The 15,990-nt window shown below is 35.9% G+C and overlaps 8 protein-coding genes across 8 annotated transcripts; 6 read left to right on the top strand and 2 right to left on the bottom strand. All coding sequences in view use genetic code 12, as the record gives it.

Moving 5' to 3' along the window:
- Positions 1-383: 383 nt before the first annotated feature.
- NPC2 (sterol transporter) lies at positions 384-986 on the top strand (the record flags this gene model as incomplete). The annotated part of the gene is made up of 1 exon (XM_064995511.1): positions 384-986. One exon carries the CDS (start codon positions 384-386, stop codon positions 984-986), a length of 603 nt encoding a protein of 200 aa, XP_064851583.1.
- Positions 987-1,608: 622 nt separating this feature from the next.
- ARC40 (Arc40p) lies at positions 1,609-2,739 on the top strand (the record flags this gene model as incomplete). The annotated part of the gene is made up of 1 exon (XM_064995510.1): positions 1,609-2,739. The coding sequence occupies one exon, from the start codon at positions 1,609-1,611 to the stop codon at positions 2,737-2,739; it is 1,131 nt and encodes a 376-aa protein (XP_064851582.1).
- A 1,338-nt stretch (positions 2,740-4,077) lies between these two features.
- On the top strand, positions 4,078-5,057 carry PRE8 (proteasome core particle subunit alpha 2; the record flags this gene model as incomplete). The annotated part of the gene is made up of 2 exons (XM_064995509.1): positions 4,078-4,121; positions 4,310-5,057. The coding sequence occupies 2 exons, from the start codon at positions 4,078-4,080 to the stop codon at positions 5,055-5,057; spliced, it is 792 nt and encodes a 263-aa protein (XP_064851581.1).
- Positions 5,058-5,364: 307 nt separating this feature from the next.
- On the top strand, positions 5,365-8,154 carry RNA14 (cleavage polyadenylation factor subunit RNA14; the record flags this gene model as incomplete). Its single annotated transcript, XM_064995508.1, has 1 exon — positions 5,365-8,154. One exon carries the CDS (start codon positions 5,365-5,367, stop codon positions 8,152-8,154), a length of 2,790 nt encoding a protein of 929 aa, XP_064851580.1.
- Positions 8,155-10,374: 2,220 nt separating this feature from the next.
- On the bottom strand, positions 10,375-10,743 carry DASC09_019040 (uncharacterized protein; the record flags this gene model as incomplete). Its single annotated transcript, XM_064995507.1, has 1 exon — positions 10,375-10,743. The coding sequence occupies one exon, from the start codon at positions 10,741-10,743 to the stop codon at positions 10,375-10,377; it is 369 nt and encodes a 122-aa protein (XP_064851579.1).
- A 311-nt stretch (positions 10,744-11,054) lies between these two features.
- On the top strand, positions 11,055-12,395 carry DASC09_019030 (uncharacterized protein; the record flags this gene model as incomplete). The annotated part of the gene is made up of 1 exon (XM_064995506.1): positions 11,055-12,395. One exon carries the CDS (start codon positions 11,055-11,057, stop codon positions 12,393-12,395), a length of 1,341 nt encoding a protein of 446 aa, XP_064851578.1.
- Positions 12,396-12,851: 456 nt separating this feature from the next.
- YOS1 (Yos1p) lies at positions 12,852-13,351 on the top strand (the record flags this gene model as incomplete). Its single annotated transcript, XM_064995505.1, has 2 exons — positions 12,852-12,879; positions 13,140-13,351. 2 exons carry the CDS (start codon positions 12,852-12,854, stop codon positions 13,349-13,351), a joined length of 240 nt encoding a protein of 79 aa, XP_064851577.1.
- Positions 13,352-14,056: 705 nt separating this feature from the next.
- On the bottom strand, positions 14,057-15,967 carry DASC09_019010 (uncharacterized protein; the record flags this gene model as incomplete). Its single annotated transcript, XM_064995504.1, has 1 exon — positions 14,057-15,967. The coding sequence occupies one exon, from the start codon at positions 15,965-15,967 to the stop codon at positions 14,057-14,059; it is 1,911 nt and encodes a 636-aa protein (XP_064851576.1).
- Between the last annotated feature and the right edge of the window lie 23 nt (positions 15,968-15,990).

Below are 15,990 nucleotides of genomic sequence, written 5' to 3'. Positions count from 1 at the left end.
CGTTTTTCTTCATTTAATCCCCCTTCTCTATCCCAAGATTGTATCTATATTTTATATTTTCTTGGACCTCTATGTATAATGTGTCTCAATTTGAATATAACTGTATTCTATCAAATAACTGTTGTGGTTATTTTTTTTTTGTAACTCCTGTCATATAAACAAATTGTGCTGTTACTGTTTGGGTGGCCATGTTTACCTTCACAAGTGTGTGTCGGGCCTCCGGGCTGCACAACCCGATGACCTTGGGCCCCTTAGCTGAGAAAACTTATAAAACCCCTTATCGTCCATCTTTTTCCTTATCTTTTTTTTTGTAATATTAAACAACCTATCTTGTTAGTATAAGTAAAAAAAAAAAAGACTCCCTCACACTACACTCAATCAAAATGCAATTAATAAAACTCTTTTCTGCTGCTTCGATGGTCTCGTCGGCTTTTGCCTTCCCATTGACCCTCAACTTCGATGTGGAATCCGCCGAAGAACTTACCAGTTCCAATCAATTCACTTCTGTCTCCTATCCTGGAGAAAAGCCTATTCCTGGTGGATCCCCAGTCTCTATTTGTGACGTGTATGAGCCAAAGCTTCTTACTGTTGACAAAGTCACCATTGACCCAAATCCTCCACAAAAGGGTGCCAATTTGTCCTTTGCTGCCTCTGGATCCCTTAAGCAATCCATTGAAGAAGGCGCCTATGTTGTTGTGAACGTCCGTTATGGTTATATTAAATTGCTTGAAAAGACTTTTGATCTTTGTGAAGAAATTCAAAATGTCGACTTAACTTGTCCTGTTGCTGCTGGTGCTCAAAGTTTAGCCAAAACCGTGGAGATCCCAGATGAAGTTCCACCAGGAACTTACACAGTCTACGCCAGGGCTTTCACCGCTGAGGACGAATATATCACTTGCTTAACTGCTACTGTGACTTTCTCAACTGACAGTTATGCAGTCACTGACTACCTTAAGTTCTTCAAGAGAATTATCATCGGTGCCTAATTTAGATTATGGTTCTTTTTTTTTTTTTGTCATGACCATCTTCATAACAAGATCAATTAGAGTATTAAATCTCTAAATTTAATGATATTTCTTTCTATGCTTTCCTTTTCCTCTCTCTTAGATATTTTCGTTTAGGATGCTTTTTGTTTTGAATTCCTAGAAATTGTCTTTTTCCCAGACTTTTATTTATTTTCTTCTCTTACTTGCTTCTATCTTCTTTTATTTTATTAAAAAAAAAAAAAGTTTCTTTTATATTCACGATAGAAATTTATACGGTTCAACATATCATTTTAATTTAGTATAGCCCATTCGGTGCTTCGAAAGGAATGGGTATTCGTAACCATCATAAAAACCTACTAGAATATGAATCGTAAGTTGTTTGGGTCGTGCATATGTCAGTTATATAGTTTTTTTAATTTGAAGCATTTGATGTTGTATTTATTCACCTTTTTAGTTCTTTAAATCTAGATTTAAGAGCTTTTCGGAGGTTACACTATATCAAGTTATCCACGTGACAATTTCTACCAAGGCAAATTATAGGGGCTAAAAAAATGGCAAATTAGCTGGCAATCACTGAATCGAATTGTAAATAAACTGATTCAGCTAATTGTTCATAAAAAAGATGATGGGTTCCAGTCCTGCCGTATTCAAATTCAAGTCCGTGGTCAACGACCATATTTTCTTTGGGCCAGATAACAGTCGATTAGCTGTTACCCAAGAAAAAGAGATTCAAATTTATGAAGTGTTGCCAAATAATAATAAGAAGTTATTGACGGTTTTGACAGGCCATGACGAACCTATAACAGCAATTGACATTTCTGCCCAAGGTCTTATTGCCTCTGCTTCACAGGATCGTAATGCTATCGTTTGGAAACCATTGGATGCCAGCTTCAGCTCATTCAAGAAAGACTTGGTGCTCTTAAGAATTAACAGATCAGCCACTTGCGTCAAATGGTCACCATTGGGGAATAAGTTCGCCGTCGGTTCTGGTGCTAAGGTAATTTCTGTTTGTTATCATGAGCCAGAAAACGATTGGTGGATTTCTAAGCATTTGAAGAAACCATTTAAATCAACAATTCTCTCTGTGGCCTGGCACCCTAATAACGTCTTGCTCAGTTGTGGTACTGCCGATTATAAATGTTACGTGCTTAGTGGGTATGTTAAAGGCGTCGACGAAAAACCACCAGCAACATTATGGGGCTCTAAATTACCATTCAATACTATCTGCGGAGAATTTATCAGCTCTCCAGGTGGGTGGGTTCACGATGTCGCTTTCTCCCCTAGTGGTGATGTTTTAGGGTTTGTGTCAAATGATTCTACAATCACCATAGTCTACCCAAAAGGTGAGGAGCAATTCAATGTTGTATCAAGTAAAACTAACTATGGATCATTCAAGACACTTGAATTTATAAGCGATAACCAATTGATTACTGCGGGCCATAATTGTTTCCCAGTGATTTTTCAAGGTGATGAAGAAAGCTGGGAAGAGGCTCGAAGTATTGATACTACTGCCACCTCCCAAAAACCAAAAACTTTCAAAAGTTTAGAACAAGATGACGACGAGGAAGGAAACACTGGTTCCAATGCCTTGAGTATGTTTAGACAATTGGATTTGAAAGGTAAAGTGCAAAATAAAGGCTCCTCCGACTTGCCAACCGTTCATCAAAACACAGTAACCACTTTAAAATTCTTTGATCAGTCACACATCTCAACTTCTGGGGTTGATGGCAAGGTTGTTGTTTTCCCAATTTAAGTAAATTCTTTTTTTTTTCAATGGGCTGAGTTCTGGGTGCTTATTTACTTTTCTTTTTGATGATTTAAGAAATAAATGAAATTTGGGAGATATGATCTAGATAATGAAATTCTCATTCCTCTTTTCTACGGATTACTCATGAATCATCATAATGTATTTATTTTCCTTATTTATCTTTTTTTTTTTTTTTTTCTTTTTTTTTTTTGGCACGCGTGTACTGCGACAGCTTCCACAACTTTATCTTCTAACATATCATTCATTTGTTCAATAATCATTTCAGAATCATGGCTGTAAGAATTTTTCCCCTGGTAACTTGTCGCTTCACGTTTCATTTTAGCAAAGAGACGAAATGATTGTAAGGTAATCTAAAGAAGGTGATCTTTTGTTCTTAGATTTCATTGAATTTCGCTATGCTTATTTTTCTGAGTTAGCTCTTCAAAGCCTTAGTATATTTTTTTACTTTTTCATTCACTTATACCAGTTGTTGCTTTGTCTCGGAACCTTCCTTTTTGTCGTTTTTAGCACTCTGTGTCGTGTACTGGGAGAACTAATTTCACCAGGTATAACCCAATGAGTATATCAAATGTTTGTAGCTGATCATCAACAAGAAGCCTTTCTCGCTTTGAAAGAAAGATAAAACGTTACATTTAAAGATAAGTATTTTCGAAAAGTTATTGAAGGAACCGTTGCTGCTTTGCATTTCAAGCCTTGTTATCGTAAACTCTTGAGCAGAGATTCGATGACACAATACTTGATATGAACAGATTGACACTTCATGGAAGTTTAAAGGCTCATATGGCCAACAAAACCTTAGAAATATACATGATATCTCTCTATAAAAGTGCTGTTGAGGCTTTGATTTCTTTGATGGTAATAACTTCAACGACACTAAGCGTTGGTGATAGATATATAAGCTGCCAATGTTTAGCTGAGAGGGGATGGTTGTCAAAAAATATCTTATATTTGAGTGCATATTGATAAATTTGAGTAATATATCGAAAAATAACAACAACAACTCTCATTGGTGTTAATATTTCATTGAAATACTTCAGGTTATCTAAATGTAGAAGAGTTGAGCATGTCAGGCTGGTCCCGTGACCATGGGTGAATGTTTGGGGGAAAAAAATTGAAATTTGGTCGGTGGCGTAAGAGAGACAGAGACATTTTACCATCAACTACTATTAATTGACAAATTTATTTGTTTTGAAGAGAGTGTTACACTGGCTGGTTTATTGGTTTTGTCTTCAGAATTTCAAATTGTCTTGTCTCTTGCCGTGTAGTGTCAATTGTCCTATTCACCGTCGAGTCATTCTCAGATCATAATAAACGATATATACTATGGCTGACCGTTATTCTTTCTCCTTGACCACTTTCTCTCCAAGGTATGTTGCTAGTTGAAATTATACTATCTGTCATTTGTTTACTTTTCATGTTCTACGTTTCAATTCACTGTTTTCTGTTTCGTGAAGTGCGAGTGGAAGTTTGTCTACCTTGCGTCTTCTAATCAGCGACGATTGTGAACTTTCCATCATTAATCGGATGAAAACCCCTTTACTAACATCTATTCAAGTGGTAAGCTTGTGCAAATTGAGTATGCTTTGAATGCCGTTAAACAAGGTGTTACCTCATTAGGTATCAAGGCCACAAATGGTATTGTTCTTGCCACTGAAAAGACCGTTCACAATACTTTGGTCAAGTCAGATTCTTTCAACAAGATTGAACTTTTAACCGGTGACATTGGGGTGACATATGCCGGTATGAACCCAGATTTCCGTGTTCTTGTTGATAAATCCAGAAAGCTAGCCCACACAAATTATAAAAGAGTTTACAATGAAAACCCACCAGTAAAGATCCTTACTTCTGATATTGCTAAAACCATACAAGAAGCCACGCAATCTGGTGGTGTCAGACCTTTTGGTGTTTCATTACTCGTTGGTGGTTACGATGATGCTACTTTATCCAAAAAGAAGAACGAGGGTGACCCAAATGCCTCCGGCTTCAGTCTATATCAAGTTGATCCTAGTGGTTCGTTCTACCCTTGGAAAGCCACTGCTATTGGTAAAAACTCGAGTAGTGCTAAGACTTTCTTAGAAAAGAGATATAATGAAGAATTGGAGTTAGAAGATGCTATACATATCGCACTTTTGACATTAAAGGAGACCATTGAGGGTGAAATGAACGGTAAAACTATTGAAATTGTGGTTATTGGGGAACCAGACAATGCTAAGATGGGATTCCAAGGATTGGAAGGTGCTACAGGCCCAAGATTCAAGAGATTAACTCCCCAAGAAATTGATGATAGATTAAGCGAATTATAAGGGTTGGTGTCAATTTAATTGTTTTTATGTGGCTTATACATGGACCCTTTTCTGTTTTCACTTTCTTTCTTTCTGCACGTATTGATATAAAATAAAAGGAATAGTAATTATTCACTTGTATGGCTTTGTAAATTCCGGTTATACGGTGGCCCCCAATAGACTGTAACGCGCACGTGATGGGACCGGAATAACAACCTGAAAAAAATTGAGATAGAAAACAAACACAAGAGGTCTAAATCCACAAACGCTTTCCGAATCCCAAATATATTGCAATCCATCTAATCGATATCAGTTTAGTTGTCAGAAAATGACAGAACAGGCCCCTGCTGCTGGAAATGCATCCTTGAGCCCCTCGGCGACACCTGCTGCGGAGGTAAAGCCAAAAGATTCCCCATCAAAGGAACCAAAAGTTCCAACATTTATAAAGAGGCAGAAATTGAAGAATTTGGATACTTTCGGAAAACTTGACTATGCCCTTCAGCTCAATGAAAGAGATATTACGTCATGGAAAGAACTCATTACAAAAACTCAAAACAAGCATGGCAAATTCAGCCCCAACGAGCCTCGGAAACTCTATGAGAGGTTCTTGAAGGTGTTTCCAAATAATGGTGATATATATCTTAAATACATTGATTTTGAACTATCAAAGAACGAAAATAGTAATGCAGAGAGCTTATACGAAAGAAGTTTAACAAAATGTCGTAACTTGGAGCTTTGGAAATCGTATATTAATTATGTGAGAAAACAGAATGATATCATCACTGGCGGTCAAGAGGCAAGACAAACGGTGAACCAAAGTTTTGATATTGCTCTTCGGAATATTGGGATAGATTTAAATGCTGGAAGCATTTGGGAAGATTATATTAAGTTCATTAACGAATGGAATCCTATTTCTAAGTGGGAGGAACAACAAAAGACTGAATTGAAAAGAAAAACATTGAAGCAATCTGTGATTATTCCATCCCATAAAATTGAAGATCTTTGGACAATGTACACCACATTTGAAAATGAAGTCAATCCATCGAATGCAAGAAAATATATCTCAGATACAAGTCCGCAATATATGCTTGCAAGAACATGGTACAAAGAATTTACTGGCTTAACAAGAATGTTGAATTCTTTCTCCAAGACCCCTGCCAAAATGTCGATTCAATCACATAAGACATGGATTAATTTGGAAAAACAAAACAAACTAAGATTATCTAACAGAAGATTATTGAACAAAAGAATTGAATTTGCATTTGTGAAAACCTTGGAAAAATACCCATTTTATCCCGAAATTTGGTTTGAATTTGCTCAGTTCAAACTTTCAGAAATTGTCGATACTCCACCAGTTTTGAAACCTCTTAGCATTAGTACCAGCTCTATTGATAGTAAATTTAATGGTAATGATATTAATTCTTTTGGTAATTATAAAACAGAAAATTTGGATACTGGTATCAGTATTTTGACTGAAGGTTTGCTATCCTGCCCAATGTCACCGGTTCTCACTTACTTATTGGCTGAACTTTACGAATTAAAGAATGACCATTCAAACATCACTGCGGTTTTTGATTCTCTAATAGATAAATTGGTCGATCAATATGATCAATTATCAACTGACGAGGACTACGTTAAGAAGGATCTTGAAAAACCATTGCGCAGTGAGCTAGAAAGCAGATTGGAAAGATTAAAGGCTAAACATACTGCCGCCCACGAAGATGACAGTGATGGGGAAAGTGATGATGATAATCAGCAAATCGAGGAAACTGAAGAAATTGTTGAAGCAAGACAGACTCTTAAAGACCCAAAAAACTATACCATTCCTGAAGTTCAAGCGCAGAACGAGAATTTCTTGAAGAATATCAAGACTAATAAATTGAAGCTTGAAAGATTGATCACCACGGTGTACATCAATTACATCAAATTCACTAAAAGAGCAATCAAAAAATCTGTGTCGAGAACTGTCTTCAAAGATGCCAGAAAAAGATTTAAGAACTTGACCTGGCACATTTATTTTGAAGAAGCGATGTTCGAGTACAATACTTCCTCTAACTCTCAGAGCGGAATTAAGATTGCTTTGAAGATCTTTGATACTGGTATGAAGAATTTGAAATTAGAAGATCATAAGAATTTTCCATTCTTGGTTGAATATTTCAAGTTTTTGATTTTGGTGAATGATTACACTAATATTAAGTCTTTCTTTGAAGTTTGCGTGAAGAACTTGACTATCAAGCCACCAGAAAACTTAATTTACCAGTACTCTAATACTGTTAATACTCCTACTGAGGATCCTCATGTCAAACATCAGCGGACCAGAACTCTTCAGAAACTTTTCAAGTTATTGCTACGTTATGAATTGTATAATGGGAATATTCTTGCAATCCAAAACCTTCAACATCGTTACAAGGAAATTTTCCCTGAACAAGCTGAGCTTAGCATTTTCAGTCAAATTTACAGAGAATACGACGGATTGAATTTGCTCAGGGAGTTTGAGGTGGATATTGACTCCAATGTTTTATTCAAATCATGGACTGATTATTCACAGAATATAAATAATGTTGTTTATAAAGACTTACCAAAAAATGAAAACAACTACAAATCTTATTTATCGGATGGTGAATTTAAAGTGGTCAGCAAAAAATTAAAAGAAGAACATCTCATCGAAAGTTATGACTCTTCGTCTGATCTTGAAGATGATACAAACGATGATGGACTTGAAGATTTTGACATGGCAAACTATGGGTTCAAATCTAGAAGCCAAGCTTTGAAAGTCGCTAAGATTGTGAAGCAGGTCAAGGCATCTACTGAAAACGTTTCTTTGAAAAGACCTCGCGAAACTACCAATAATAACTCAGTGGCCGCGGTTAATGAAGATGATTATGTACCATCTTATGCCGCACCCTCTTTCCCAGTTAAAGAAGAACCAAAAGCCGCTAACACCAATAAAGCTGGTGATAATTTTTTCGGAAACAACTTTGTCGCCAATGATTCCAAACCATTTGTTAGTGATAACATCTATAATTTACTTCGTGTCTTGCCAAGCTCAGCGCTGTTTGATAAAAGGATGTTCAATTCAAAGAAGCTTGTCGATATGTTGAAAGAGCTTAATGTATAAGTTACCTTTTTTTTTTGTAATTTTATAACCTAAAACTAAAAAAACAAATTGGAAAGTTGAATTTAAGAACTTGTAAGCCTCAGTTTAACTATAGCGTTTAAATCCACTCTTGGAGAAAAAATAGCACGGCTCGGAAGAATATTGGCTTCCAATTTAATTATACAGGACCTGGTGGGTTGATTGCTGCTAGAACTAATTCTGAAGTTATTAAGTTTGAGCACTTTGAACAAGCCATTGAAAGAGTGATTGCTGTGGTACCTGCTTATTAAGCATGGATCAAGTTACATAGGGATGAGCCATTTGATAACTATCTGCTTAGTAACTATCGGGATAGAAACTTGCTTTCAGGCTCCACAGGTGCCTTCATTTCAAGTTGTTTCACATATCTCACTGTCCCGAGCTCATCTAATTAAAGTTCTGTGATTGTTTATCTCTCCATAAATACTTTTCGATCATTATTTATTCAAAATATCTTGGAATAACAATGCCTGGTTGATCTATTGAATTATTTTTGTATGAGTTCTCTTTCGGTTCTAAAAGCAGGCTCTTCTATCACAAAATATTTGGGCTGCGAAATTAAAACGAGATTACACTCATGATAGCTGGGTTTGCTTTGGAAAGCACTACATATAATTTCTATAAAGTAGCCATTAGTTGATTCAAAACCAGATAATCTTTGGCTTTTTTATTCTTCAAGAAGCACTTTTTCTCTTCTTATAGTACTCTAATGTCGTGAATATGTACTTATTTGTAGAACTGCGTTTAATAAACTTGCATAAGGCCATCAACATGCATTGTTCTGAGAAATAAGAGATCTTCACCAACCATTTTTGATATAACTAAAATATTCAATGTTCTTTAGAAAGTTACTGTGGTTTATTTTTGAGCTCATTTTTGAGCTCATTTTTTGGATTTGACCCATTCATTTTGTTTTGTTTATTTTGTTTTTCATTGACAGTATACAACAATATTGAAGAATTAAAGCGAAATATACCAGTTTTACAGATAAAAGAATGACAATAAGAGGATACATTATAATTTATTTATTTTCACGAATCGATATTATTAATTATCATTTGGTCAGCTCATTGTGAAAGCATGGCCATTAATAGGACAAAGAAATGACTCAAACAGTATGAGAATCCGCAAGCTGATATACTGTATCCGAATGGACCTTTCTAGAAAAGAAAAGGCACATCTAAGAGAATTGCTTAACATATTAATACACTAGGCTGTAAAATAATATGAGTAATTCAAACAAAGCTATTTATAAATTCGGTAGAGCATTTATATTTCTGCTCTCCCTATGATCTAGTGATATTCAGTAAATTGAAAAAAGGTTAATCGTGGAATAAATTTATCTTTTTGTCCATCAGTTTCGGGAAATTTTTGGTCTTCTGTCAAATATAAGTTTGACAAGCAAATCATTATGTATTCGGTTTTCTAGCAAAAACTCTAACATATACTGAGTATAATTAGGGAAACCATATTCACAAAATAAAACCTTTGTAATGGAAATATAGTAAAATGATAAATTGCTTGTGTAGTTTTCTTTCAATAGCTGAAAAGAAAAATTGAATCATTTGACACCCCAAAATTGGGCAACAGAATATTAGTATGCTACATTTTCTCGATTATTCACGGCAACCGGTATAAATTGAGATAAATAAAATGTAAATTCCATACTGGTTACATAGTTGATTAGAGAAGCGATCATTGTGAAGCTCTGAAGGGTGAATTGCAATATTTCAACAATCCCAGCAATATTTACTGTACTTGTCAGCTTTCGCAACATTAAGAAAAGTACATCAGCATGATGAATTGATTAACAGCAAATATATTATTATTTAGGTGGATTTGAATCCGAGCTCAGATAATAGAAATGAAAACTGAGCCATGTTGACGACAACAAAAAAGAACTGACCAAGAAAACTATTTAAGCGAGATAAAAATAATGAACATCATATTTATCCATTGGCTAATCGATTAAAATATCAATAGTAACTGTCGTATCTAACGCCAGAGAAAAGATTTTTTTTTTGTTTGTTTGTTTCTTCTTTTTGTTCTTAGGCTCCACAAGTACATGGGGAGGGAAGGGAAAACAATAAAATAAATCATACCAAGCAGACAACCAGCCAGTCCACAAAAAGTCTCAAACAAAAACATTCGTTCGATTGCTACCCCCTACTCAGAAAGAAAGAAAAAAGCAGAAATACTTGATTAATCTACCACCTTACCAACAATATTGTATCTCTTGCTGAAGAAAGTGAACCAATCTTCCAAAACTTTGAGCTCACTTGGGGTGAGATCGTCAATGACATACGAGTTTTCAAATGAATTGTCTTCTGGCTTCAACGAAGATTTGGCCAAGCCACGAGAACTGTCCTTGCCAGTGAAAATATGATACGAGGTGCCTGGTCCATAGGCTTTGATGTTATTTGTCACGTCGAAAACGGTTCCCTTAATCCCCACATAAATCAAGTCAGATTTAACACCGTCGTATTGCAAAAGTTCCAAACGTGGAATCTTGTCATCTTTTGGAGGCGCCAATTGGACAGGCTGCTTTGGATCAAATTGGGAAGATGTCATTTGATTAAAAACTTTTACTCAAGAAATAGAAAAGAAATACTGAGAGTAACACTTAATAGTATCGTAGATGGAGGGGCAAAAGGTGCGACAGAGTTTTAATAAAGTAATTTTCATCAATTTTGGTAACCGTCCGGGTGGTGTGGTTACGTGGCGCTGGTCCGGAGAATCATCTATGACACTTTCTAATCAATCATTTTCGGACAACGATATATTGGATTATTGTTATATAATAAGAGAGAAAGAAAGTAAATAAGACACTTGATTTGTGCTGGAAAACTTCTCTTTTTTTTTTCGTGTTATCTGAGCAGAAAATGGCAGAACCACAGCATTTACTTGGGAAGCTCTCCCTCAAGGATTTGACAATCCATGACTCAACTGGAAGATTTCAACTATCACCAGCACTTCCTGATACCGAAGTCTCGCAGTTTGTGCTTTCTCAAAATGGGGTTGCTTGGAAAGGATCATTGACCACCGACCAATACTACCTTCGTGAAAAAGTCTTGGGAAACACCCAGGCTTACAAGAGAAGTGGTACAGATGAAATCAATGGAAGTTGGAGATTTATTTTGCGGGATTTGTCCATTAGTTTGGACTCTGATTCTAGAAACAACGATATCTTAGAAACCTATAACGTGGTATCATCTTTGGAATTGTTGGTGAGAGACGCTCATAGAATAAAAGCTACTGGAAAAGCTACTGTGGAACTATTAAAGGTGAAAACTGGATGTATTGGGTCGGTCTACACATTTGAAAACCAAAGGAAGAAAGGATATGCTCGAATGCTTGTGGACTTGTTGAACGATTGGAGTAGAAAGTTTCTAAATCACTGTGATAAAGATGATGATAATTACAGCTTCAATACAATGTACAGCGAAATTGGCGAATATTATGCCAAAAATCATTATATCTCCAGGCATGTCCCTTGGATAAATATCCCTCTAAATGGATCATTTGACAATGCTAACAAAGAATCATCATTTGAGGTAGCTTTAATCGATAAAGGTGGTTTTGAGGAACTAGTCAAGAAATCTAATGAATATGATCAGTTGAAATTTATTAAATTGTGTACCGAAGAGACCCAACAAGGAATCAATAATGTTCGGTTATTCTTGGACTTTAATGTGAGCTCGGTAGATTGTCTCCATGAAAGAGCAGCATTCTATAATAAATATTTGAATGACTCTCAACCTTTAAAATTCGGATTGAATTTGACAAGAAAAACTGAAGAAGGCGAGGAGGAAATTGTGGGGTTCATCATTTGGACCTACAATTTTAATGATCAGGACATTGAGGTTTTGAAAATCGGATGTTTTATATCCGAGACTTCTGATGATAAGGCCATTTACGATGCAGATTTGGAAGAACAAGTTTACAAAATTTTGATCTTAGAAATGTTGAAATATGTTGGTGGTGCCTTGGATAGTGTTCGTTTTGCGAAAGGGATCAAGATCTGGCAAACTTCGATCAGCAGTGAAGTTCTTCAAAGAAACACCTTCAGAAACTGGATCATTGAAGAACTCAGGGGGAAGTTAGATCTCCCAAATGAGGAATCTTTGAGTGCGATTACATCTTTCAATGACTCAGACCAATCTCTTATTGAACAAAATAAGGGCTTGATTTGGGAGGCCAATGAAAAATGGGCATGGTTTTAAATCTATATGTTTATTTTAGTTTTTCAATATTTTGTATAGACCCTTGATTAGAAAGCTATAGAATTAGAAGGTTATTCAACTGATATTAGAATAGGTACTAGAATCACTATCTAAGTCTAGAAACTTAGAGCGATACCGAAATTGAGCATACTACTACAACCTGCCAGCCATTTTTTTCACTCATCAAGTTGCTTGCTTCTTCTGCTTCTTCCGATGCTTGGTTAGGGGGTGAGCCCCCGGTATGCACGTGCATATGCTAACGCTCCGGTCAAGCTCTTGGTTGTTTGTTGGTCGGCCAACGAATAAAAAATTTTTTTCCTCTCAGAATCAACTATAAATTCACCTCGATTTCCTTTACTCTCAATATTCTTGAACATTTAATTTCCTTTTCTTACTTTCTTCTCCAAGGAAGAATTTCATAGTTCTCTCTTCAAACCATTACACCCCTAATACAAGATGATGGGGCTTGGGAAGCTTTTATACGGTATGTGCTGACTTTATTGTTTGTCTGATTGAAGTTTGATTTTATGGGTCTTATTGTACAGAGCGTGCTATTATGATGATTAACTAGCGTGAACAATCTCTGAGATCACATCTAAGACGAGGAAACAGTTGCCTTCCTTCTGAATAGCCGTTTTAAGCAATTGCCTATTATTTCTTGACTCAATCTTTGTGTGACGTTTTTATTGATGATATTTAACTCAAAGCTTTGTGAATAATTTGTTTTATTAACTCAAATATTAGTGGTTGTTCTTCTTGTCAACGCCGTGGCTGTCTTAAGTGAAGACCGCTTCTTGAATAGAATTGGTTGGGGTAGCAGTGGCAAGCAATTCCAAAATGACGTTAGTGTGAAGGGCAGAATGATCAATTTAATATCTGCTACCAGAACGTTGCTTCGAATTCCATTAATCTTGGTGAATGTCATCATCATTCTTTACGAGCTCATTTTGGGTTAAAGTTGCTTTGTCGGTTCTGCTTATTCACAACGATTGTTGATGCTTTTTATTTTTGTTGGTCTGATGATATACGGGTATATTAATCATTTTTTTAATTTGCATACTTTTTTGTTACGCTTTTCGTTCCATGGGTTTTTGAGTTTTTAGGTTTTGTGTGTATTACAAAAGAGTTTTTTAATTGCAATGACAACATCTTGAAGATGTGCATCCATTTTGCTTTTCTAAATTGAGATAAAAATGTAAGATTTCTTATTGTGTGTAACATTGAATTTGAACTTTTGAACTTCCTGGAAAACAATGATACAGATCAGGTTAGTATAGGCTTATAAAAGATGAACCTTCCTGGTAACACCTTATTGTGCCGAACGACTGTTCTTCGACTAATATTCATTCTTGCTCAGGATCCCGTTTTCTCGAGATATCAAGATGAAAGGAAGTCTTACCTTTTTTTTAGATCTTGATCCCTAAAATAGGCTTGCCATCGACTTCGCTTTGCCTTTAGATTGCTGTAGTAAACAAAATGAAGTTAAGTTCATATATTTCATATAATATAATACAAAAATCTATAGAGAATATTCTTATCAATACCATTTCTAACGTAAATCAATCCATTTTACATATGCCATCTGGAATTGGAGATAATCATATTACTTTTTCAAAATAACACTTCCTGCTATTATCAAAAATAACTACTCCTTTATTCCCTCATGGCGTCCCTAAATCTTTGGATGCCAAATATAACAACAACATTTTCAAATTTCCTAAAATGTTTCTCTGGTCAGGTCCCACTAGGCTCTCAGATTCCATGATTTGTTGGATATTCTTATTCAATAGACTCACCCCATACTCAAATTTGAACAATATAACCTTTTTCAGGGACCCTGCGAGTCCCATTGCTGGATACCTGTTGCTCAAGTGTAAGGGAAACACTTTATTATTATCATTTAACGCACTGACATAATCACATATCACCGAGTAACTTCCACAGGAAATCACTGGGTACTTTAAAGGAATCCCAAGATACAACGAAAGAAGTTGTACTAATGTAGTGACGTACCCTAAACAGGCATCAATTTCTAATTGAAGGTCGTCCTTTGACAAAAAGACAAGATCATCCTCGTCAGCAGAGTGATGATTCTGAGCCCCCTTGTTATAGTTTGGATACCTGATAAAATAGCAGAGATTGCTAAGTCTTAATCCGAGCAATGAAAATTCAATAGGGTTAGAATTTAATGGGATAATAGGGAATATGTTAACAAGGGTTTTGAATATTTGGGACAACTCACTTGTAATTTGCAGATCAAGTAGTTGTAAGTCCTCAGAGTTTTCATGGTACTTTAATTTCAACGTCTGAATTTCGGAATCAATCGACAGAATAATTGAATTAACTTGGTGATGCTGGTTGATAGGAGTGGCCCTGGGTTGGTGTACTGTGTTATGATCATCATCAAATTTGAACTTGATCTTGTCAAGGCGTTCCTCTTTCTTTAATACTCCTTCGTAAACTTCCTCGTTGTTGAATCCATCTTCGGTGGAGCTTCCGTTCGTCTGTATCGCATCATTATCATAATCATAATCATCATTATCATTATCATTATCATCATCACACCCATCATCATAAATCAATAATTTCAAGCGATCTAGAATTTTCTTTTTAGTTGTCAACTTCTTCTTCAATTGATAATTATTATTCCTCAAAAGTTCTATCACTTTCCGAAAATCCGTGACCTTGCATCTCATATTCCTGATTTGGACTTTTTTATCATTAAAATCACTGTTCATCGCGGGCGGTTCTATAGTTTCACCACCGCGAATTGCCTTGTCGATGCCCATGGTTAACAGATAGTTAATGGTTTGAATATCCATTATGCAAAGTTTTAAATTATCTAGCTTCATGATACTTTCGTAGTCCATCATCGGCACGCCACCGTCGGGATTAGCTACAAATTTCAGCCGGCCCTGCTTAATTGTTTTCGTCGTTTGGCTTGATAATTTTTGTCGAATTTCCTGCACTGTGGTCTGGGATAATTTAAATACCCCATCAGTCATGGATATAAATAATTCATTATTTTTGGAGGAGTGCTGAAGTTGGTCCAATTCCGGCCCCACATACATCAAATTACTCATGAATATTGTTCGGGATAACAACACTTTCCAGGGAGCGTCATGGTTCGAACGTCGAACAAACACACGTAGCTTCACTTTTCTCAGTTTTGATAATTGAGCAAATCCAATGGGATCCTTCAATGCAAGGGCCATGAGGTTTATATCGTGGAAGTCAACGTTCATACATTCTGAGGATATTTCACTGATATAGAATGGGGTTTGTGATTTAGGGAGTTGAAGCACAAAAAAGGTATCATAGAATGAACAACGGGATAAAATAAAGTGATCCAACTCCTGGGTATTATGTGCCTCCATAGAATGGTTATGGTTATCAAGTGACGTAGAACTCTGGAAAGAAGATTCCAGCGGATCAAGTTTTGATTTGTTGTTACCGATATGAGAAATCTCCGATATCGTTAGAGTTTCTGGGATTTTAATGTTTCTTAGGGATATTGATACCAAGTGTTTGATCTTCCTATGATTCAAAACCGGCGTAGTCATCGGAGCCATGCTAACAGCCTATTATTGCTCCT

The sequence above is a fragment of the Saccharomycopsis crataegensis genome (genome assembly GCF_037102585.1).
Source record: "Saccharomycopsis crataegensis DNA, jcf7180000000074, whole genome shotgun sequence".
NCBI classification, from domain to species: Eukaryota; Fungi; Ascomycota; class Saccharomycetes; order Ascoideales; family Saccharomycopsidaceae; genus Saccharomycopsis; species Saccharomycopsis crataegensis.
The sequence above is the reverse complement of the archived record's forward strand: the minus strand, read 5'-3'. Positions and strand labels throughout refer to the sequence as shown.